The following is a 23,170-nucleotide window of genomic DNA, read 5'->3' on the forward strand; positions in this document are numbered from 1 at the left end:
AGAGGCAGAAGGAGAAGCTTTGCTGGCAGACAGCAAGGAGGATGCAGTCACAGAAAGCAGGTGTTTTTGGCAAGTGATCACAGTTTACTCACACAAAACACACTTGCATTGCAGTTTCACTGGAGTAAAAGCTTCTCCTGTTTCTGGCTCAGCTGTCATAAAAGTCCACTCTCCATTCTTGTAGTTTCTTGCAATATTAGGACTAGGCAAGACACCACTATCAGATTCATGTGAGCTCTGATGGGGTTGAGACTTAGCAGTACAAAATCACAGTGATATATGGGACAGTACCAAAATTTCCTCTTTTACCCATGTTTTGGCCTTGTATTTTTCAATCCAGCTCAGCTACATCTTTACACCTGCTTCTCTTTACCAGAGCTGGATTGATATTATGAGCAATATCATGTAATCTTCTAAATTGCATCCACTTCCATAGACAGGAATTTTACAAAGAAATATCTAAACATATAGCCTTATTTTGCAGAAAGAAAGTACCTTTGGCACTTTTATTGTGCAACTTGTAGGCAGAAAATGACTGCAGAGGTGACCCCATCTCTCAGACTAGAGCTAGGTTACTCCTGGGCCCTTTAATTTCCAAAAGGGAAGTCATCTGCTTGGTTTAAGTAAAAGGCTCTCCACTGATGGGAAAAAAAATTCTGTGGTTCAGAAGTAACTTCATTGGTTTTGCTTGTGGAAATACTTTGGAAGTAGAGCACATATCTTGTGCCGTGGCACAGGGATAAAAACTGGAGGTACCCTGCTTCTGCTGGGACTCTGCTCTCCCCTGCTACAGGGAGGGTGTGTGGAACCAGCAAATACAAAAGATCATTGAAAAATTGAGACCCCAGCCAAGAATCCTGGATCCTAGAGCAAAACACAGGCCTGTGATTCATTGGGAGTCTAAAAATGAGGATAGAATGTGTGGCTGCCCTATCTTTGGAAGTGTCTAAGGCCAAGCTGGACAGGGCTTGGGGCAACCTGGGACAGTGGAAGGTGTCCCTGCCCACGGCAGGGGTGGGACTGGATGAGTTTTAAGGTCCCTTCCAAACCTTAACCAATCCATGATTGTATGTGCCATCTCCTGCATGCTCCCAATCGCTGTTACCACCAGTCTACCCCTGTGTGTTAATCAAGTTTTTCTCCATTAAAACACAAAGTTAAATGCATTTGTCTCTGAAGAAAGGACAAAATATTGATAAATGTTTTATTTATTGCAATTGATCTTTTACAACATGACAACCTAAAAAGGCTTCTGAGATATCCTCCACACTCTACGTGTTCCAGGATTCAGAAACCACCATAAATAGGTGACTGAAAATCCTTTAATATTTAAAAAAATTAAGACAAAAAAAAAAAGAGTGAGACCGCTAGCATGTTTCCAAAATAAAAATTCCTTCACCATGTGGAGACCATGGTGAAGGTGACAAGAACTCTCATTGAAAAATGCAACTATGTTCATTCTTGACTCAAAGGCAACTAAAAAAACCTTTTTTATATTGTTGTATCATACAAAAATCAAATGAAATCCACAAATGTGATAATAATAGTTGAATGTTGATTGCATGTGGGAATACTTGAGTAACATAATATTTGAAATGAGCTGAATTTTGTCTACCAGTGCTCCCAGGGCTTCCAGCAGAGCTACTGGCCCCTCATCTCGTCCTCCTCCTCCACCTTGGGGGACCCCAAAACCCCCACACACACTTGGAACACACCAATCCCCTGTTCCCAAGCCCTCTCACAACGCCTCCCATCCCCAAGACCTTCTTCCACTCTGGATCACACCAAAAGAACTCAAATGCCTCCCACCTTTTGGCACATCACTCCCCCAGACAAGTCCCAGTCCTATGACATCCTCCTTGAAAATTACCTGCCACCAACTTTTCTAACATTTTTTCAAAAAAAAAGCATCTACTACCCAAAAAAATGACAGATTCTGAGGGGAAAAAATGGGGAAAAAAAAATAAAAACCTTTATGTTTATTTTTGGAGATTTTATTTCAGAAGAATTCCCAGTGCATTTTGCTGGCCTCAAGTTGTTGTGAAAATACCTGGGAATTCTGCCAGGTCCTCCGGTGTTTCTGGGAATTTTGTATCCCACTGCCAAGGTTTTGTTATTATTTTGAGGCAAGAGCTCAGAGATCTGGGGATGTCCCAGGGCAGGGTGCGTGACACTGGATATCCTGCTCCCATGGAGATAAATGAGAAGGAATTTGGAGTCCTCACCCCACAGTCTGGGTGGTAAAGAATCCAAGTGAGAATGGGGCAGTAACAGAGAAAAAGAGGTGGGCAGGAAGAGAGGAGCAATTCATCATGGAGGGGCTCAGTTTGTGGGGCCCCAAATACTGTGGTTACAATGCCCTGAAATCTGGGGTTACAACACCTCAAAATTGGGGGTCATATTGCCACATGTGTTTGGGTCTTGTTGTCCTAAACTTTGGGGTCACACTTCCCCCCTTTTGGGGTCAAAACATCCCAAAATTGGGGGCCAAAAATGCACCACATATAGGGGTTATATCCTACAGTTTGGGTTTAAATTGGCTCACACATGGGGTTCACAGTGCCTCATATTTATGGGTAACAGCACCCCACAGTTGTTTGTCACATTGTCCCACATTTTGGGGTCATGGTGTCCCACACTCTTAGGTCAAAGTGCTCTACACTTGGGGGTCACATTGCCCTAGTCTTTGGGGTTGCAATGTCCCTCACTTGGAGGTCACAATGCCACAGTCTTAAAGGCTACAGTGTCTGACGCTTTTGAGGTGAAACACCACACATTTTGGGGTCAGAATGCCCCGTTACTTCAGGATCACAGTGCCCTTGGATTAACAGTGCCCCACCCTTAGGGGCTGCAGCGCCATACGCTCTTGGCTCACATTGTCCCACACTCTGCTGTCAACACACCTCACATTCTGGGGGGGGTCACAGTGTGACACATTTTGGGGTCTCAGTGGGCCACTCTTTGGGGTCACAGTGACTCACATATTGGGATCTCAATGTCTCAAACCTGGGGGTCACAGTGCCTCACACTTTGGGGTCATAATGCCCCACATTTTGGGGTAAAAACACTTCACACTTGGGGATCATATTGCCCCACACTTGTGGGGCAATTTTGATTGGGGCATTGTGACATTGGGTCACAATGATCCACACATCACTTTGCCCCAGACTTATGGGTCACGGTACCCCAGTTTGGACTTACCAAATTGCCACAATTTGGGATCATAGTGCCCCACTCTTTGAAGTCACATTGCACCACACTTTGGGGTTAAACATACCACACTTAGGGGTCACAGACACACTTTTAGGTCACATGGTCCCACAATTTGCGGTCAAAATGCCCCACACTTGTGGTTGTCATGCGCCACACTTGGGGGCCATCGTGCTACAAATTTAGGGGTCGCAGTGTTCTGGACTTTGGGGTCTGAATGCCACATACTTTGGGGCTGCAGTGCCCCACATAAGGGTCTCGGTGCCCCACACATTGAGGTCAAGGTTGACCAACATTTAGGGGTAAACTATACCTACCCACTGGGATGATGACCCTCCAGTTTTCTTAGCAAAATAAACCTCAGCAAATAAAATAATACTTACCTTTAATAATAAATACTTAACTTTAATAATAAAACTTAGCAAATAAACCTCAAATTCATACCCCAAGAAAGCTTAAGAAGCATTTATTGACTGTTGTATCAAAACCAGCCCTTGGCAATATCATTTTTATATGGGAAAAACATTGGGATTTGGATCTTTTTGGCCTGAATTTTATATATTTCTGGCTTCCAGCGGGTGGATGGGAGATCAGGGCATTAGGGTCCACACAGAGTTAATCCATTTGAGAAAAATTCAGGAAAATGTCATGGATTTGAGGAAAAATACAGAATTTTCCTAAATTTGGAGAGATTTGAGGTGGATTCACTTATGGGATGGGATAGATAGGAGCATCAACTTCCTGACGGCTCTGGTGGGAGATGTGGCTGGAAGAGAAAGAAGTACATCATTTCGGACAGAAATGGGTCTGTTTTGGCAAAAATGGGGAAGTATTATGGAAAACAGATTATTAATGTGCAAATAATGGGTCATTTTTACGCAAAAGTGGCTCAGCTTTATACATAATGGCCTGATTTGGGGGAAGGTGGCTACTTTTTGGGGAAAAATTATATTTACTATGCAAAATGGCCCATTGGGAAAAATATCTCATTATTGGGCAGAAAAAGGCCCCTTAAAATGCAAGATGGCTCATTTTTTGCCAAAGCAGTCTCTTACCTGGATGGTTCCCACAGGATCTGCCTCAGTCGCTGCGGATGAAACCAAAGAAACTGGAAAATTCCTTCCAGGATCTGCCCAGTCCCTCTCCCACTGACATTACTACCAAATTTCTGAGTGGGAAAACATTTTTCTTGGATTTTGAGGTAAATAAATTAGGAATTACTCACCATCCAGCAAAATCCCGGGATTTCCACATGTCCACTACTTCTCCAATGCTCTGGGCATCACGTCCATCTGGAAGCTTCAGGTCATCTCTGGGGTTTCCGTTGAAATTCCCACAGGGGGCACAGAGACGGGAGGTCAGGCCTGAGGTCACGGTGATGGTCGCCTCCCCATGTCGGGTGATGGTGATGGACATCCCAGAGCGGTGGGTGACGGTGACATTCTCAGGGGACGAAGCCACAAAGACGGAGTCAGAGATGGTGGTGGGGGGCTGGGTGAAGAGGCCGTTGACCTGGGAAAATTACAGAGAATTACAAAAAACATGATAGAAAACCAGTTTGTTCTTAGGCAAAAGGCTTTAGCTTGGCCAAAGAGCCAAAATCACTCTTCTTTTTTTCGCAAAAATGGCTCATTACTGGGCAAAACTGCTCCATATGAGACAAAGTAGCTCACTATCAGGCAAAATCTTGAGAGATTTTTTCCCAGATCCCTCTAGATTGACCCAAAGCACCCAAAACCCCCACACCTGATCCACTCACCCACACCTCCATGTTGCTGTTGATGCTGATAACACCCTCACGGACAAAGACGATGGCAGCCACAGCCACGGGGACATTCATGTCATGACAGTCACTGACCTCCATCACCACCTTGAACCAGTCTGGTGCCTCCTCATCACAGAGGGCTGACATCTTGTAGGTGCCACTGGCCAACAGGGGCCCGGTGACACCATCAAAGGTGGTCAAGGTGGCTCCAGGCATGACCCGGCATTGGCCATCCCTCCTGGCACACACCTGTGCTCCGTCATGGGTGACACACACGTGGTCCTGGGGACATTGTGTGTCCCTGCACACCAGTCCCCGTGATGGGTGACAGTGGCATTCCTTAGTACAGTTGTTGAAGGTGACAGTCTCAGCTGCCTGGAACAAGAAATCTTACAGGTTAAGCACAATCTCCCAAATGTAGGGGAATTTGCTGAATTCCAAGGGGGAAATCCTAGAGAGTGAGAAATTCAGGTGGATTTGGGGAACTTTGGGCAGCTCAACCAGTTAATGGGAACTTTTTCCTTGCAAATAACAAATTTTTTGTGTTATTTGTCCTTTTTTCCCTATTAACTGTCCCTTTTTTATCATTAATTAATAATTCATTTTTCCTGGCTATTGCCTTGCTAATTTTCCTTTTTTTCCCCCACCAAATGTTCTTCTTGCTGTTAGTGGTCCCTTTTTTCCCCCAAACCCTCTGGAACTTCCTAGATGGGGCAAGCTCAACCCCCAACCCAATTCCCAGAAAGCCAGCCCCACCACTCCTCAGCCTCAGGTGTCACCTGCCTGTCACCTGACCTTGAGGTAGCGTCCCCTGTGGAGGCAACCGCAGCGCTCAGGTGACACACAGGTGTCCCCATCGAAGACAAACCCCTCGTCACACTGACACCCCTCAAAGCACCCCCAGGTGCAGCGGGCAGGGCCCACAAGGGCAGCGCAGGTGAGGTCACAGGTACGGGTGCAGAGCTCATAGTGGCTGTTTGGGGGGCAGGACAGGGCTGAGGAAAAAGGGAAAAAACACCACTGTTGGGACAATTCCAAACTTGTGTGGGATTTTGGCCAAAATTTGAAGAATTTCAGAAAAAAGGTTGTTTTTTTTAATCTGACAGTCTTTTTCAAAATGGGATTTTTTTCCTTAGTTTGGGCATTTTCATCGAAACTGGGTTTTTTTCATATCAAAATTGGGTTGTTTTTTTTTTTGAATTTGAAGGCATCATTCCAAACTGGCATTATTCTTCCTAATGAAATATTTTCAGTAAGATTTTACCTAAATGGGTAGTTTCTTCAAAAATTTTGTGTTTTTTCTCGTCAGGAAATTTGAGGTTTTCCCCAAATGGGAAGGTTTTCTGCAAAATATTTTTTTCTAAACTGAAGGTATTTTTTTTTTTTCAAAATTATAGGAAAGAAGTTCAAAACTGGAGGGAATTTTATATTAATAATAATAATTAAAATAACAATAATAAATTAAATTAATTATTATTGTTAATAATAATAATAATAATAATAATAATAATAATAATAATAATAATAGTAGTAACGTATTTTTAAAAATTGTGAGGAATTTTTTTCAGATTTGGGGCCTTTTTCACAATTGAAGGGTTTTAATCAAAATTGAGAGAGAACTTCCAAATTTTAAAGGAATTTTTGCATAATGCAAGGGGGTTTTTTTCAAAGCAGAAGGGAATGTTTCTAAAACCTCAGCAAAGTCTTTTTTGCAAGTCTTTTTTAAATATAAGTATTTTTTTAAATTCGATTTCTTTTCATTATTTTAAGGGTTTTTTTAATATTGGAGTATATTCTCTAAAACTCAAAGGAATTTTTGCAAAATGAGATTTTTTTGAAATGCAGGGAAACTTTTTCAGAATTTGAGGCAACATTTTTCAAAATGACAAAATTTTCCCCACCTGAGGGAAATCCTTTCCATAACTATTTTTCCAAAACTGGAGAAATGTTTTTCCCAAAATTTTAGTTGGTTTTTTTTTTTTTTTTTTTCCCCTGGAGAAAATGTAGCTTTTGAAGATAAGAGTGGCAAAGTTCTTTCTGACTTACGGCAGAACTCCTTTGTCCTCCACACTCCAACCGTAGCGCCAGCGGCTTGGCAAGCAGCAGTGTATGCCTGCAGCGCGTGGCACAGGGCGGTGCGGGCCCCGTTCGCAGCACAGATGTCATGGACACAATGGGCGAAATACTCCATGGGGCTGACACGCGGGTGACACCCCTGGAATGGCCCTTCTGCATCACGGATGATTCCACAGGATCCGTTCCTGCTGTACGTTGCTTCATTGGCAACATCACACCTACTGCACACGCCATCATCACAGCCATCACTGCATGCTCTTTCCTTCTCTGGAACCTTCCAGGAGGTGACAAATTCCTGGGTGGTTCCCGCCAGTGCCCCACTGGGCAGCCGGAAGTCATCACTAGGGTCCCCATCATAGTCACCACCCAAGCCGCACAGCCGGCCACGGTAGACATCAGGGACAGTGATGAGGAGGAAGGTGGCTGTGTTGTACAAGATGCGGATTCCTGCAGCAGTGTGGAGAATGATGTTATTCCCCTCTTGACCAATGCGGAGGTTCTTATCCTCTGTCACCAGTGGGAGGGTATATCGCTCCAAGTCCACCTGGAATGGGGATAGGGTGACATGTGACGCTTGGAATAGAGTCACTAGGCCCCATTCCATAGTCACAGTGTAGCTGTGGAGGGCAAACACCCACCCTCCTTATAATCAGGGCATCACAATGGGAACTGGATCCTCTCCACAATTCACATTGTACCCATGGATGGACACCACCACCCTCTTCACCACATCTCTATGGGAGTCTCCAGACTTACCATCACCTCCCACCTGCGTCCCTGCTCCATGGTGATGGTGTACCCATGGATGGATACCACTACGCTCTTCATCAGCACTGGGTCACCATGACTGCCTGCCTCATGGTCCACCAACACCGTGAAGTTGACCAGCTGTTGTGCCGGCTTGCACACCTGTGCAAGGATGTATGTGCAGGATCCCGGGATATTGAAGGTGCGTCCATCAAAGGTGACATAGTGGGGGTCTCCTGACACAACCAACCGGCCGTAACCAGTGGGGTGACATCCCAACACCCCATCTTCCAGCCGGCACTCCTCGTGGGCACTGCAGAATGCCTCCTGGCAGGTCACGGTGCCGTTGGTGCTGCAGCGGCAGCGCTCCCGGCATGAGGGGTAAAACTCGGTGTCTTTCTGGTAGTAGCGACCAAGGTACTCACAGCCACACTCAGAGTAGGGGACACAGTCAGACCCACTGAGGACATACCCGGTGTCGCAGAAACAGCCCTCGGAGCAAGGAGATGCAGGACAGGAGGCGGGGATGGAGGGGGTGTGGCAGGTGGGCTGGCAGGGGCTCCCACAGAGCTCATAGTGGGAGTGAGGAGGGCAGGAAAGAGCTGGGGGAAAAAAAAGAAGCAGATAGGGAATGAGGGGAATATCCAAAGTGTAGAGGAGTCCCTCAAGGAAGAAAGGAAGAAAAGAGGGAGGGAGGGATGAAGGGAGGGAACAAAGAGGGAGAGAAACAGGGTGGGTCAGGGAGGGAGGGAAAGGAGGAGAGGGGAGGGAGGGTCCTGTTTTCCCCCATCCCACCCATACTCACCGCAGAACTCTGCTGTCCTCCATGTCTCCACAACTACCCCATGACTCTGGCAGGCAGTGACGTAGGCAGAGACACCCTGACACACCGTGTCACGGTGTCCCTTGTAGTGACAGGCATCAAAAGCACAGTCCTGTAGGAATGGCTCCGGGCTGATGACACGGTGACACTCTCGGAAGGGTCCCTCTGCTTGGGCGATCACCCCACAGTACCTGTCTCCACGGTACGGCTGCACCTTCACCGCATCACACACCAGGCACTCTGAGCCACAACCAGTTGAGCACCCAGGGACGTCCCCCACTTTCCAGCTGTCACCCAGCTGGGTCTCATCAGAGGAGCGGTGGCCAGCAGGGGTGACAAGGTCATCATCAGGGTCACCATTGGCATTGCCACAGAGGCCACAGACAGCACCAGAGTAGGTGGTGGGGAGGATGACACGGGCGTAGCTGTACCAGTCAAAGGTGACAGTGACACCGAAGTCAGTGGTGACAAAGCCATGGACGCCACGGTAGAACACAGAAAAGTGGGGGTGGGTGAAGGGAAGAGACACAAAGGCACCATCCACCTGTGGAAAGGGGAGGAAGACAAAAGGTGGAGACAGGAGGGAAGAGGTTTGAGATCATAGTTTGGTAGTTTTATTTTGTTATTGTATTTTTATTTCTATTATAATTTTGTTTTAATTTATCTTATATTTTAATCCAGTTTTTTCTTCTCACATTTATTTCTTCTTATTGACTTTTTACTGGCTTTCATTTTTACCTTTATGCTTTTTATTCCTATTTACTTTCTTTTGTGGTTTTATTTGAATTATTTTTATATTTCAATTAAATTTAATATATTATATATTTACTATAATTTGGGGTAAAAATTAGGAAAAAATAGGAATTTGGCTGAAAAAGAGGAGATTTGCAACAAAAAGTTGGATTTAGAGGAAAAGGAGGATTTGTTAGGAAAAGGGGAAAGCATGGGAAAGAAAATGGAATTTCATGGAAAACAGATGACTTGGGGAACTAGGAGGATTGAGAAAATAGGATTTTTAGGGGAAAGAGGTGATTTTGGGGGAAAAAGTAGTATTTGAGAGATGAAAGGGGATTTGAGTGAAAAGAAGAGAACTTGGACAGAAAAAGAGGAGAATTTGCAAAGAGGCATTTTAGGGGAGAAGATGAAATTTTTTGGTGAAAAGGGAATTTTGCAGGAAAAAAATAATTTTGAGGGCAAACTGGGGAACTTTGTGGAAAAAGAGGAAACTGAGAGGAAATTAAGAGCAATTTGGGGGAAAAGGGTGGAGTCCAAGGGTAAAAAGGGATATTTGGTGAAAAAAAAGTATTTTGGGAGGTAAAGGGGATTTGAAGGACAAAAAGGGGCATCTGGGGGGAAATGGAGAGTATGGCATAAAAAAAGGGTACTTTGGGGGGAAAAAGAAAGATTTCAGAGGGACAAAGATAATTAAAATGGTAAAAAAGGGGAATAAGAGGGAATCTGGGGATGAAAATAATTTTTTGAGGGAATTTGGGATTCCTTGAGGGGTTCCCCACCTTGACTTTGCGTGGGTGCTCCTGGCTCATGCTGATGACACTCCCATAGACCTCCAGGTTGACAGTCTTGGTGAAGGACACGGCACGGCTGCCGCGGTGGTTGTTTTCCACAGTGACATTGAAGGGGACCAGGGTGGGCTTGGGGATGCAGAGAGCAGCAAACTGGTAGATGCAGGAGCCTTGAAAGTCAAACCTCACGCCATCAAAGGTGGTGTAGTGTGGGTCACCCGTCCCAATGCAGGTGTAGTGCTTCTTGGGTGTACACCTGGCGATGCCATTAACTATGACACACTTCTCATGGGATCTACATCCCCCTGGCTTACAAGTCACCATCCCTGAATCCTGACACCGGCACTGCTTCCGGCAGCTCCCATCTTCCCAAAATTCCTCATGGAGCTTGTAGGAGCGATTGTTGTGGTAACAAGCAGAGCCTGTGGTGCTGGGGCTGTTTGTTGCCTTGATGCCTACAAGAGATATAAAAGTCTGTGAGACATCACACAGGGGTGGTCCTCAGGATAGCCGCAGTGGAATTCCATGTGTTGTGGACACCTGAAGTCAAATCAGGAGGGCTTAGCATTATTTTAGGGAGAACCAACCAATGCAAGCCTTCCCTGTAATGGAGGTGTTGGTTACATTGACACCTAAACCAATCTATAGTTCAAGATACACCCACAGGGACAACCCTCAGGAAAAAATCTCTGCGCGATTCCCTGGTTTTTGGGCAGCTGGAGTGAGATCAGGTAGATTTTGAGGTCATTCCATCCCCACTGGTTTTATTGATGCCTACAACAAAGGTTGCGGAGTCCATGAGACTCCAAGAAGGGATGGCCTTCACAAAAATTCTGGTATAATTCCATGTGTTACAGACACGTGGAGTCAAATTAGATGGATGGGTGGATTATGGGATGTTTTGGGGTTGAAAGACACATTGGTTGTGTTGATGCCTACAGCTCTAGACTAATACCCACAGCTCTGTTCTTATATAGATCCTCTTCTCCCTTCCCCACATCCTCACAGACCCCAACATGAACTCACCACACCCTTCCATGCCCTGTACAGTCTCCTGGTCTCCACAATCTTCCTGGCATGAGGAATCTCTCCAGCTTTCTGCCCAATCCTCGCCACCTTCACCAGGAATGCCATTGGGAACCATGGCTTCATCATCTGTATCCTCATTGAAGTTACCACAGAGGCCACAGCTGGCCCCAAAATAGCTGCTGGGCACTGCCACCATGATCACCTGGTCCTCATCATAGGTCACCTGCAGCCCAAAAGCTGTCTGGAGGATGGTCCGACCCTCATTTTGGAAAATCTGGACTTTTCCCTCTTCCAGGGTGGCTGGAAGGTTGGTGGGCTTGTGGTTAACCTTGTGGGGCAGGAAGATGAGGAAGAGGGTTAGACCTCAGAAGGTGGTGTCCAATCCCACAAAAACCACATAGGTACAAACAGAGGGAGAAATGATTTTGTGAATAATCAGTTTTCATTATAAACCAGAATTTTTGCCCTAGTTCCTAGTGATTTACACCAAGAGAACTCAAAAATCTGAACAATTTTCTACATCTTCTGAGCTAATCTTGTTTATATGAAGACTAGGGCTGGAAAAAAAAGCAACACATTCCACTTGGAAAACTGATTGGGAATGGAAATATTTCCCCAAATTCCACTGGTGTGGCAGTTCCACTTATTTTTTAAGGCCAACATCAATATTGCAATCATTTATTCTCTCACACTTTTTTTGGTGTTTTTCCTTTCTTTTGGGAGGTCAAACTCACTCAGAAATTTTAATCCACTTTGAACAAATGGGGTTTTATTGGGAACAATGTATCTGACACCTGGGTAAACTCACCTGGATGGCCTTGTCCTCACCAGCATGGATGGAGATATTGTAGTTGTAGACGTAGACATTGGCCAATGGCTTCTGGGAGTGATCCTGGCTCCGCTGCTCCTCCACAGTGAAGGGCTCCAGGGTGGGGTCTGCCCCACAGTACCTGGCCAGTGTGTATCTGCAGCCACCACGGGAGGACACAGAGGCCCCATCAAAGGTGTGGTACTGCAGGGATGGGGAGCCTGTGCAGGTGCCCAGGTAGTCATGGCGACAGGTGGGTGAGCCCTTGTCCAGGTGACAGCTCTCCTTGGAGCGGCACTGCATCTGCCGGCAGGGGTCTGCAAGTTTATTAGTGACAGAGGATAAAATTCTATTAATTGATTATATTATTGATATGTCTAAGTATATATTTACTTATAGGTTTTGCATTCTTTCATATCTGATCTGTAATTACACCTAAGTTTTTCTGTTTTATTTATAAATATCTATACATTATCTCTGTTTAGATATGAATTATTTATCCACATATTGCTTATGTATTTCCATAATACAGAATTATTAAAAATATAATAATTTTATAATAATAATATAAAATTATATAAAAATATATACTAATAATATAAAAATATAATAATAAAATATTCTAAATAATGTATAAATATAAACATGTTATATCATATATATTTGTCTCTAATACTTAGATATTTACAATTTATTATGTTTATATTTATAGATAGTGATTTTTATATATTATTTATGTATTTCTCCATTGATTCTTATTCATTTATCATATTACATTTAGATTTTTTCAATATTATTCCCATATGTTTGTATTTTTAAAATATTACCATTATAATATATATTATATTATTATAATACAATATTATGCATTGCTGGTTTTTTATTTAATTGATCTTTGTTACTTGCATGATTACATATAATTAAATGTAATTAGTATAAATATCTGTTATTGATATCTATATAATTCTATATCCTTTATTGATACCAAAGTCCCCCTCCACTCACCACTGTCGCAAGCTCCCTCTGTTCCATAGCGCTTCCCTTGTCCCATCCCGATGTTCCATACCCCAAATGCCACCGTCTCATGCTCCACACGATGGATTCCAAATCCACTTCCCAAATTTATCCCAACCCATGAATATTCTGTCCCGGGGATAGGCTCCCACGCCACACTCCCTAATGGCCTCTGGTTCAGCAGTATTCCAGCAGTTTCTGCCGTCTTGGCTACCAGCAGGATGCGGTTGTCGTATCCCTCCAGCGCAACAATGCTGTAGGAGTTGCAGTAATTAGTTATGTCTGGGATGCTGACAAAAAACGGCTCAAAGGCCACTGCACCACTGTTTCTGCCACTTCCCAACAGAAAAACCTGGACACCATCTTCAGAAGTGAGGAACATGCCCTTTGGAGATTGGGTGCCATAGAGCAGTGAGTGGTTGGGTTGTATCTCTCGTGTAGTCTCGGTGACTTCACCATGACCTGTGACACGTGTTGGTTGGGCAGCAGTGAGGTAGATGAGGTTGGATTGTCCTTGGAAGGGCACAGGTGGCACAAGGAAGGATTTTCCCCACTGGGCAATAGGGTGGAGCTGTTCCACCACATGATCACAGCGGCTCAGCCTGCCCACGCAAGTGTGACCGCTGAAAACAGCCACCGGTCTCTGTGCCACTACCCGTGTTCCAGAAAGATCAGCTACACTCTGGATCTGTGCTGCTTGGAATGGCTCCAGCGGGATGGTAAGAGTGGAGCCACGTCGGTGCCGTTGTCCACGAAAGATGACATCGGCATTGAGGTGAATGTTGACTGTGGTGGGTTGATCCCAAGCGGCCACCACAAATTGGGCATTGTGGGTGGGGCCAGGGTTGGGAGTGACCACGAGATATTCTGTCCCCCACCTGTGGACCGGAATAATAACAGCAGAGTCAGCTGCCATGGGTTTGTCATTGACCATTACTGCAGTGACGGCAGCAGTGGTCTTCACCACCACAGCGTTTTCAAAAATTTGGCTTCCCACCATCTCAGCTTGGGGTGGGATCTTCACCAGGACTGGTTGGTTGGCAGCTGCCTGCACCGTCATCCGTAATCCCGGTCTCTTCATGGAGATGGTGGCAGTGGTGGACGGGGAAGGGCCAGTGAGGAGGAGGAGGCGGAAATCGCTGCGAAGGGTGCGCTGGTCACCATTCTGTAGGAAGGCCACCAGGAACTCATCACCCAGGTGAGGTGGTGACATCTCAGAGGTGATGCTGGGAGCATAGAGGAGATCTGGGGGGAGGAAGAAGAGGGATGGGTAATTTAATGGATTATTGATTTGATGAAGATTTGATTGGTTTGATGGACAGATGATTTCATGGACCACTGATTGCTAGATTATTGATTTGATAACTTGATCAGTTTGGTGGATTATTGATTAAGGAATTATTAATTTAATGGGTTAGTAATTAGATAAATTATTGGCTTGATGGACTTTCAATCTGATAGACCTTTTATTTCATTTACTAGACTATTAATCTGGTGGATCATTGATTTAATGGATTATTGATTCAATAGATTATTGAACCATTGGACTTTTGAGTAAATGGATAAATAAACTGATGAACTTTTTATTGGGCAGACTGTTGATTTGATGAAGTGTTAATTTCATGGGTCATTGATTTTGATTTGACAGTTTATTGAGTTTATGGACTATGGATTTAATTTGATGGGATATTATTTTGGAGAAAAAATGTAAATTAACACTGATCTGATGGATTATAGCTTTAATGGATCACAGATTTGATTGACTTGATTGATTTTATGAACTATTAATTTGTTAGATCTGATTAAATGGAGTGTTAATTTGATCATTGATTTGATTAATTTTTCATAGACTCATTCTCCAGCTGGAGAAAGAAGTAAGTGTGAACTTCAGTTTGAAGAGTAAACTCTGAACAAATATTTAATGAATTAGATTAATCTGTTGGATCATCATTCACAGAAACAAACCATTTGAACAATCATGAATTTGATGAAAACCCAATTAATTCCCTGGGCAAAAGATCAAGCTTTTGAGCTGGGAAATCCTTCCTGTGGGCAGTAAAACCCTTATTTTGAGGAAATTCATTATTTCAGGGGAATTTTACAGCTTTTGGGGCATTTTCTCACCTGGTTTCAACTTACCTGAGAACATAACAATCCAGAACCATTTCAGCACGTATGCTTTTTCCGAGCTGCTATCCATGATGTTCTGGGTGCAAAAGGTAAAAAAACACTCAGATTCTCATATTTTTTGAAATCTCACTAGAATTTTCCCAAAATTCATCATTTCTTGACATAAAACTCAAAATCTGTGTGTTTCAGCTTTGTACTCATCCCAAAAATCAGTGTTGTATTGAATTTGTCCCCAAAATCTGTTCTTCTCATTCAAGCTACCCACAATTTCTCTGTATTAATTGCATTTACTCAAAAATTTGAATTTTATTGTACCTGGAGTCAAAATTGGATTTTGGGGGGCCTTTCCACACGCCTTCCCCCACCATACCAGGTACTTAGAATCTCTTTTCTCTTTTCCTCTTTTCTTCTTTCCTCTTTTCCTCCCATTTACTTTTTCCTCTTCTTAATTTTTTGTGATTTCCTCTTTTATCCTTATTTTCCCCATTCTTTCTTTTGCTTCTTTATTCAATTTTCTCCTCTTTTCCCCAAATCCCATTTTTCTTATCCCCTTTTGGCTTTTCCATTTCTTCATGTTTTTTCCCTTTTCTATCCCCTTTCCCATTTTTTTACTTCTCCACTTACTTCATTTTCTTGCCCTTTTATCCTTTCCTCCCCCTTTTTCCTTTTCTTTCTCCACTTCTTTAATTTGTATTTTCTTCTTTCTCCTTGGTTTCTTTTTCCTACCCCTTTTTCTCTTGCCTCACTCTTTTCCCTTTTCTGTTTTTCCCCCTTTCCCACATTTTCCCCTGTTTTTCTCCCTTTTTTCCCTAGTTTTCCTTTCCTCCCCCTTTTTCTATTTTCTTTTTTGCCTTTTTCCCCTTACCCCACATTTTCCCATTGTTTTTTCTTTTCCTCTCTTTTTTCCCAAATTTCCCTTTCCTCCCCCTTTTTCCTTTCCTCCTTCTTTTCCCCTTTTCTTCTCCCTTCTTCTTTTCCTTCCTTTTCCCCCTCTTGTTCTCTTCCATCACTCTATCCTGCCTTTTTCTTTCCCAAATCCCTTCACAAAGCTTCCAATCCCACTGCTCCCAGGACTGAACTCAGGGCCAGGGAGGGGGGCGGGGGGGGGGGGGGTGTGGGTCAGGGATTGGGGGAGAGGAGAGGGCTTGAGGAGTTTTCAGGTGGATTTTCCCACTTTAGAGTCTTTCCTGCCAAAAAAACCTATCAGTTATTAGATCTATGTTTGCCCTTACCTGCCTTTGGCCACGTTTGATCCCAGCTTAGCTCTGTATCCCCAAAGAGCTCCGTTTTATCCCCAAATCTGTGAAGAAAACACAATCCCAGGACAGGAGATCTGGCTCCTCCCTCAATTATTTTTTAATTTTGGCAGAAAAAGGGGGAAGAAAATGACTAATCTAGGCACCCCCAGGGACCACCCCACCCAATGATGTGAGATAATTTTTGGCCAGAAAAGGTGAAAACAGAGAGAAAAACAACGATTTTTTTGTTAAAAATGATGTCAAAATTTGGAATTACCAGATATCAAGGGTTTTTTGCCCAATGTGGTTTAAATTATTCCACAATGACAAGGAGTTGAGCGAGCAGAAATAGCATATTTTTTGGAAAATAGGGAGTCTGGTTGGGGTAAAAAGAGAGGGAAAATGGCAAAAAGGGAAGGGGAAGGAGGGATTTTTTTTTAAAAAAAAAACATTTTGTGGGTTGAAGAATTGATGGAATCAATTCCTCAACCAGACCAATGGCATGACGTGCACTGGGGCGGAAGTGCCAGATCCTGTCCCTGGGTCACAACAACCCCTGCAGCTCCAAGCTGGGGCACAGTGGTTGGGAAGCCACTCATTATAAAAGGCTATGGGGGCAGTCATGACAGCAGCAAAACCTGAGCCAGCTGTTCCAGGTGGCCAAGAAGGCAAATAGCCTCTGGGCTGTCCCAACAATGGTGTGGCAGCAGGAGCAGGGCAGTGACCATGCTCTGTGCTGGCACTGCTGAGGCCACACCTCAAATTCTGGGAGCAGTTTTGGGTCCCTCATGGCAAGACAGACATTGAGGGCCTGGAGGATGTCCAGAGAAGGGAACAGAGCTGAGGAAGGATCTGGAGAATCAGGAGCAGGTGAGGGAGCCTGGTGGGTGCTCAGTCTTGGGAAAATGATGATTAGGGGTGTCTTTTTCACTTTCTACAATTACCTGGAAAAGAGGTTTTTGCCTCTGTTGAGGTGGGAGTGAATCTTTTCTCCCAGGCCACCAGCAGCAGGACAGGAGGAAATGGTCTCAAGCTGTGCCAAGGGAGATTCAGGCTGGACATCAGGAGGAATTTCTTCACAGAAATGATGATTGGGCATTGGAATGGTCTGCTCAGGGAGGTGGTATAATCACATCCCTGGAGTGTTCAAGAAATATCTGGACAAGGCCCTCAGTGCTGAGGTCTGCTTGACATGGAGTGTTCAGTTAAAGGCTGGATTTGAGAATCTTGGAGTTCTCCTCCAGCCTTAATGATCCTGTGATTCTGTGAGTAGGAGTCAAGGGTTAAGAGGGGTAAAGTTGTGTCTTGTATTTTTTGAGTCTTGTGATGTCCAAGTGTATTTTAAGTGCCACATTGTGGGGGTGTGTGCTAAGCTGCCTGTTGTGGGTTGTGTCTCTTGTGCACATGGCTGACACGTGACTTCATACTGTTCAAGACCCCAGAAATTAACACCCAAAAAGGCAAAATTAGATTAATTCTGTCACATTTCACCCCAAACCCCCTCAGATCCTCTGCAACTGTGGGAACAGTGAGGGTAATCCACCCTACCAAAGGGAAGGGGTCAGGGGTATATTATTATGATGGTGACGTAAGTGTGATGACATAACCATGGGTGCCATGACAATGACAAGGACATGGACACTACAACGTCTTAGCTGCAATTTTATTGCTCTAAAAGAGGTTGGCATGATCTTGACCTGTACAGTGACTTCACTGGTGATAAGAATGGCAGTGGTGATTTCCCTCTGCAGAACTCCCCTCAATTCACCTAGATGACATATCAACAGTCCAAGAGGAAGAGACACTTCCCACCCAAATCCCCAATACCCTCAAAAAATCCCCAAATTCCCCTCAGAAATCAAAATCTTCCTCATATATTATCCCATAAAATACCTACCCCTTTCCCCACCAAACTTCCAATTGTTCCCCAAATGCCCAGTTTTCTTTCAATTTGCCCCTAAATTCTCAATATTCCAGCCAACATTCCCACTCTTCCGCCCAGATTCCTAATTTTCCCCAACAAATTTGGTCTTCCCCTAAATTCACAGTGGCCTTCCCACAGTCACAAATTATTGCCCCAAATCCCCACTTTTCCCCTCCTCACTCCTGAATTTAGTGCCCAAATTCCCACTTTTCCTCAAAATTCCCAATTTTCTCCTCCTACTTACAACCAGCAGTTGTTTTCTACTGGGGAGGATCCACACCTGTCACCTGGAAATCATCCACCTGAAAGACCCAGCGTCCCGGGACCTTGACATTGGAGGTGGTGGTGATGTTGATGATGGCATCGGTTTGGGATCCGGGAATGTTGTAGAAGTTGGTGTCATCACCACTATTGAATCCTGCCTGGAAAATTGGGGGGATGAATCTATAAGGGCTGACCCCACCCAAAGGGGTAGTTGGCCCCCAAAAGGGTTTTAGGATGTGAACATATTTGGTGTCACCCAGAAATGATATGAACCAATCCATGACCATCACTATCATGAAAATCATCTCCAGAAGAAGCCTGTCTTCTTCATCATCATCATCATCACTTTCATCACCACTATCATCATTATGATCTCCAATAGCTGGGATGGGCCAACCTCTAACCTTCATCATCATCATCTCCAGAAGATGGGACCGGAAAACTTGACCTCCCCAAAAATGTTGTGGGCCAATCCTGGACCTTCATCATGACTACGATCATTATCATCCCCAGGAAATGGGTGGGCCAATCCCTGACCTTCATCACCATCATCCTCAGGACATGGAGTGGGACAACCTCCCCCTCCTCCTTCACCCTCCCCACCTACATGTGCTGGGGTCTCCCCAAGTCCCGTTTCAGCATCCCCATTACTTGCTGCCCCTGTGGTTCACTGGATGTCCCAGTAGTTGAGGATGGTATAAAACATCTTGGAGTCAGTGGTCAGCACAGCCTGGAACGTGTTGTCCTATGGAGAAAGGTCTCAGAGGTCAAGAATGGGTCATGAAGGTAATGGATGGGTTTAGGAGGTCAAAGATAGGTCTGTTGACAAGTGACAATGAGCACTTGAGTGACCTTCAAGCCCCATGGACCATGGACCTCTCCTTTTCAGAGGTGGAGCCATAGTAGGCCATGGGGTCCCAAGTGGCCACCAAGGCCCAGGTGGTGGTGAAGGGGCTTTTGGGGAAGTACTGGCTGATGTCCTGGCTGATGTCCTCCAACAGCACCGGGTCGGTGGTCTGGCAGTAGAAGATGTCCCCACCCAACACATTGTCCACATCTGCCCAGGATGGAGCCACGAAAGGGTGTCCATCCACCAGAGGGAAGGGGTCAGGGGTGTATCGTTTGATGGGCTCATTGAAGGAGATTACCCCATTGTTATTCACCTGGAGATGACACCAGGAGCAGGTGGCTGCAACAGCTTGACTTGGGTTGTGGGGTCCTTGAGAAGGACCACCATCCACAGGGACCCCCAACATGTATCAACACCCCAAAATCCACCACACACAGGACTCCCCCAAGACCCACCATCCACAGGAACCTTCACCCACAGGATCCCACAACACCCAAAGAACCTCTCCAGATCCCTCAACCTCCCAAGAACACACCACCCACAGGACCCCCAAACATCAGATCCATAGAATCCCCTAACAGCAACCACCCCCAGGAACCTCCCAAGACCCACCAATCCCCCCAAGACCCACCCCTCAAGGACCCTCAAAAAATCCACCACCCATGTGGTTCCACAACACCCACCAAGATCCCACATACCCCAAGATCTACCCAACATGGGAAGATCCAAAAACAACCAACTGCCCCAAGACCCACCAGCCATATGACCATGGACCACACCATCACCCACCATCCTCAGAACCTCCCAAGCTCCTTCAACCCTCCCAATACCACCAGCCCCTCAAGTTCCCCACCCATCTGAAGATGTTTCAATGCCCAAGGATAAAACCCACTATGAATTTAAGAAGGGTTGATTCTGGGGGGATACACACACATACACACAGACACCCACATACATGAGTGAAAAATTAAGTAGAAATGGAGCAAAAATTTGGAAAAATGGAGGAATTTCTGAAAACTATGCAATTTGGGGTGACCTACAAACACAGTTTGGTATGTTTTCCCTTAGAAGGTGAAGGGAACAGAGGGGGTGATCTCGGATGTCCCATCGTCATGTTTGGGGTTGGTTTCATCCTCCTGGCGTGTCCCATAGGAATAGAGCAGGGAATCCTATAGGAAAAATAGGATTTGGAACTGACCCCAAATTCCTACCCAAATACATAGATTTTGGGGGGGGGGGGGGGGGGGTAACCAACCAAATTTGGGGTTCCCATGGTCTTGGTTATCTGAAAATGGATGTGTCTTCTCTTGGGTTTTCATGGTGAAACTGGGGTTAATGGGAATGACCCCTGTGGAATTACATGGGGAACAAATAGGTTTTGAGAGAATAGTAGGAAAATGGTATGATGTGGGTGGGATAAAATTTGATTTAGGTGGAAATAATGGTTTTTTAGGGCAAAGCCCCAAAATTCACCATTTTCAGATGAGGTTTTGGTGTCCACCATGGAAACTGAAGAAGAAATAGGAAGGAAAATGAGTTGATTAATCATTTGTCCAAGAGATATGAAAATAACAGCACTTTTTCAGAAGTAATCATTTACCTAATATTAGGAGGAAGAAAACACTAGAGGGTGACATCCTTGACCCTAAAATAACTGTAAAAAACAAGAAATCTTGAAATAAGAACTATAAATATATCCAAAAAAGCAAACCAACAACCCTCCCCAAAAGAGATAATGCAGTAAAATGAAGTTCCAGAGGCAAAAAAACTCACATTAAAACACCAAACACACACTTTTTCCAGGAATTTTGTGGGGACGGCTGTGTGTATGTGTGGTACTTTAGACATTTTTAAAAATAATTAAAGTTTTTGAAAAGCTGGCTTTTTAATTTAATTTTAGTACATTTTAAAGTATTAATATAATTTAATTTAAGAGATTTAAAAATTTATTCAATTTTTAATTCATTATGATTGAATTTTAATTGAAAATTTTAAGTGAACATTATTTAATTTCATTTCAACTTTTAATTCTAAATACATTGCCTTTTTATTTAATAGAGTTTTCAAATTAATGCTATTTTTATTTATCTTCTATTTATTTGGGTTTTTATTTAATTTTTATTTAATTAAAACTTCAGTTTTTGCTGTTTGTGTGAATGAAGAAATTTTCCCCCTTCTGTGCTCAAATTCAGGATTTTTTACCTTTTTTTCTGAATAAAATGAGGATTATTTACATTTTTTCATGCATTTTTAAGTCATCCAAAGGCACAAATCTTCCTTAAATTAATGAAAAATAAGGATTTTAAAGAGACAGTATTCCAAGGAATAACCAAAACCACACTGGAATAAATATTCCTCACCTGGAATTCAATGTCATGAAGAACTGCAGCCTGAAAATGAGCTCAAACACCCTCAAATGCTGGCTTTCACCTTGTCCTGCTGCTTTCGTTATCAAAACAAAAAACATGGAAACAAGGAATTTGCCAGCTTTCCACTCATGCAATCTCTCTGAGCTCTCGCAGGATTCTTTAGAAAGGGAAATTTAATCACGTGTTGAGGCTATAATCACGTGTTAGGGATTTTGGGCTCCTCCAAATGTATTTTTCTTCCAGATGTATTTTTTTAAGCACAGCAAAGACTTCAATAATTTTCGGGTTCTGGAGACACCTCTGGATTCCTCCTCATCCTGTGTGGGGTTTGTGCCCCTTTCCAAACTTTCAACTTTCATCCCTGACTTAATTATTTGAAACAAAAATGTACTTTTCAAATAATTTTAAATTATAGCTCCTTTATCTCCTTTTTTATTATGGAGAAGAAAATAGCCTATCCCTGTTTATTTGGGATTTTGAAGACTTTTTTCTTGCTATTTGAGGCTGAGAAAAATCTTTATGATGTACTTTGGCCTTTTTTTGTCCAGGAAGAAAAAAAAATGTCCTTATGCACTAGAATTCTACTTTTAGGAAGAAAAAATAACTCTTTAAACCACCATAATTTTTAGTGTGGTTTCTTTGTTTCTTCTAAAAATAAGTTAATATCTCTGTTGTTAGGGATTTTTTTTAAGGGAAAAAAACTCTTATTCTCTTTATTCTATTGAAAAAATTCTTGTTCCCCATTTACCTGGCCTTTCAAAAGTATTTTTTTGAAAGAAAATCCTTTATTATGTGTCTCCTTTTTTCTTCTTATTTTTCTAAAGGAAAACCCGTTCATTTTCATGTATTTTAAAAAACCTCATTTTCCCCAGTTACATATGGGTTTTTTTTAAACACTTTAAAGTTTTGTGTTTCGGTTGTTTTGTTTTTTGGGTTTTTTTTGTCTAAGAGCTGGGCTTGGACTTCTCCAGAACCCTCAGCTGGGACTTCTCTCATTAATTTGGGGAAAAAGCCAGACAGATTTGGGTCTGCCTCCCTGGAGACAGTGAACCGGGGTTCAGAGCGGGGCAAGGATTCTGAGGAATTCACTGGAATTTTGGAGGGAATCCCTGGAGGAGTGTCATCTGGGATGCCCCTGTGCATTCCCCTCACCTATGTGTGTCCCACACCCCTCGTGGGACCCCATCAGTGGCAAGATCCACCTACCCCCTCCCATATTCTTCAGAATTCTGGGATCAGTTTCTCCATCCACCCCCCTCCAGCCCAGTGTGATGAATGGTCAGAGTTTAATGCCCTCCCCAATTCCCCAGTCTCACTCCTTGCTCACTCCTTGCAAATAACCCCAGGACATTCCTGCAAGGAATAAAAATCTATGTGATTTTGTAGGAGAGAGCTAACAA

At 43.8% G+C, this 23,170-nt stretch overlaps 1 protein-coding gene, 1 long non-coding RNA gene and 1 pseudogene across 7 annotated transcripts; all 3 read right to left on the reverse strand.

Annotated features, from left to right (window-relative positions):
- Positions 1-3,660: 3,660 nt before the first annotated feature.
- LOC111941621 (IgGFc-binding protein-like) lies at positions 3,661-19,714 on the reverse strand. Of its 6 annotated transcripts, none has more exons than XR_015280434.1 (14): positions 16,358-16,489; positions 15,135-15,201; positions 12,987-14,240; positions 11,982-12,298; positions 11,171-11,501; positions 10,136-10,599; positions 8,604-9,165; positions 7,808-8,400; positions 7,022-7,595; positions 5,766-5,970; positions 4,970-5,346; positions 4,436-4,722; positions 4,266-4,297; positions 3,661-3,976 (listed from the first exon to the last, which is right to left on the reverse strand). XR_015280434.1 is itself a non-coding variant. In XM_023944763.2 (14 exons), the coding sequence occupies exons 3-14, from the start codon at positions 15,193-15,195 to the stop codon at positions 3,919-3,921; spliced, it is 5,082 nt and encodes a 1,693-aa protein (XP_023800531.2). In that variant the 5' UTR covers positions 15,196-15,201; positions 16,358-16,425; positions 17,308-19,714; the 3' UTR covers positions 3,661-3,918. The 6 variants fall into 6 exon arrangements, 3 of the variants coding, with proteins under 3 accessions (XP_023800531.2, XP_023800533.2, XP_023800532.2); XR_015280435.1 differs by having other exon boundaries at positions 4,266-4,318; positions 16,358-16,460; XM_023944763.2 differs by lacking the exon at positions 4,266-4,297 and adding an exon at positions 17,308-19,714 and having other exon boundaries at positions 4,970-5,350; positions 5,771-5,970; positions 16,358-16,425.
- LOC147648132 (sushi, nidogen and EGF-like domain-containing protein 1) lies at positions 18,548-20,561 on the reverse strand (annotated as a pseudogene).
- A 103-nt stretch (positions 20,562-20,664) lies between these two features.
- On the reverse strand, positions 20,665-21,911 carry LOC111941627 (uncharacterized). The gene is made up of 4 exons (XR_002870160.2): positions 21,762-21,911; positions 21,002-21,055; positions 20,875-20,910; positions 20,665-20,749 (listed from the first exon to the last, which is right to left on the reverse strand). It is a non-coding gene; the product is annotated as an uncharacterized LOC111941627 (long non-coding RNA).
- Between the last annotated feature and the right edge of the window lie 1,259 nt (positions 21,912-23,170).

The sequence above is a fragment of the Cyanistes caeruleus genome, chromosome Z (genome assembly GCF_971803275.1).
Source record: "Cyanistes caeruleus chromosome Z, bCyaCae1.hap1.1, whole genome shotgun sequence".
Lineage (NCBI taxonomy): Eukaryota > Metazoa > Chordata > Aves > Passeriformes > Paridae > Cyanistes > Cyanistes caeruleus.

Bases quoted from the DNA above. Each gene is read 5' to 3' on its own strand.
- LOC111941621 (XM_023944763.2), bottom strand. From the start codon at position 15,195: ATGGATAGCAGCTCGGAAAAAGCATACGTGCTGAAATGGTTCTGGATT. The intron at 11,502-11,981 runs GTGAGTTTACCC...CTGCCCCACAAG, and splicing joins GTGAGGACAAGGCCATCCAG to GTTAACCACAAGCCCACCAA. The intron at 10,600-11,170 runs GTGAGTTCATGT...TATCTCTTGTAG, and splicing joins ACAGGGCATGGAAGGGTGTG to GCATCAAGGCAACAAACAGC.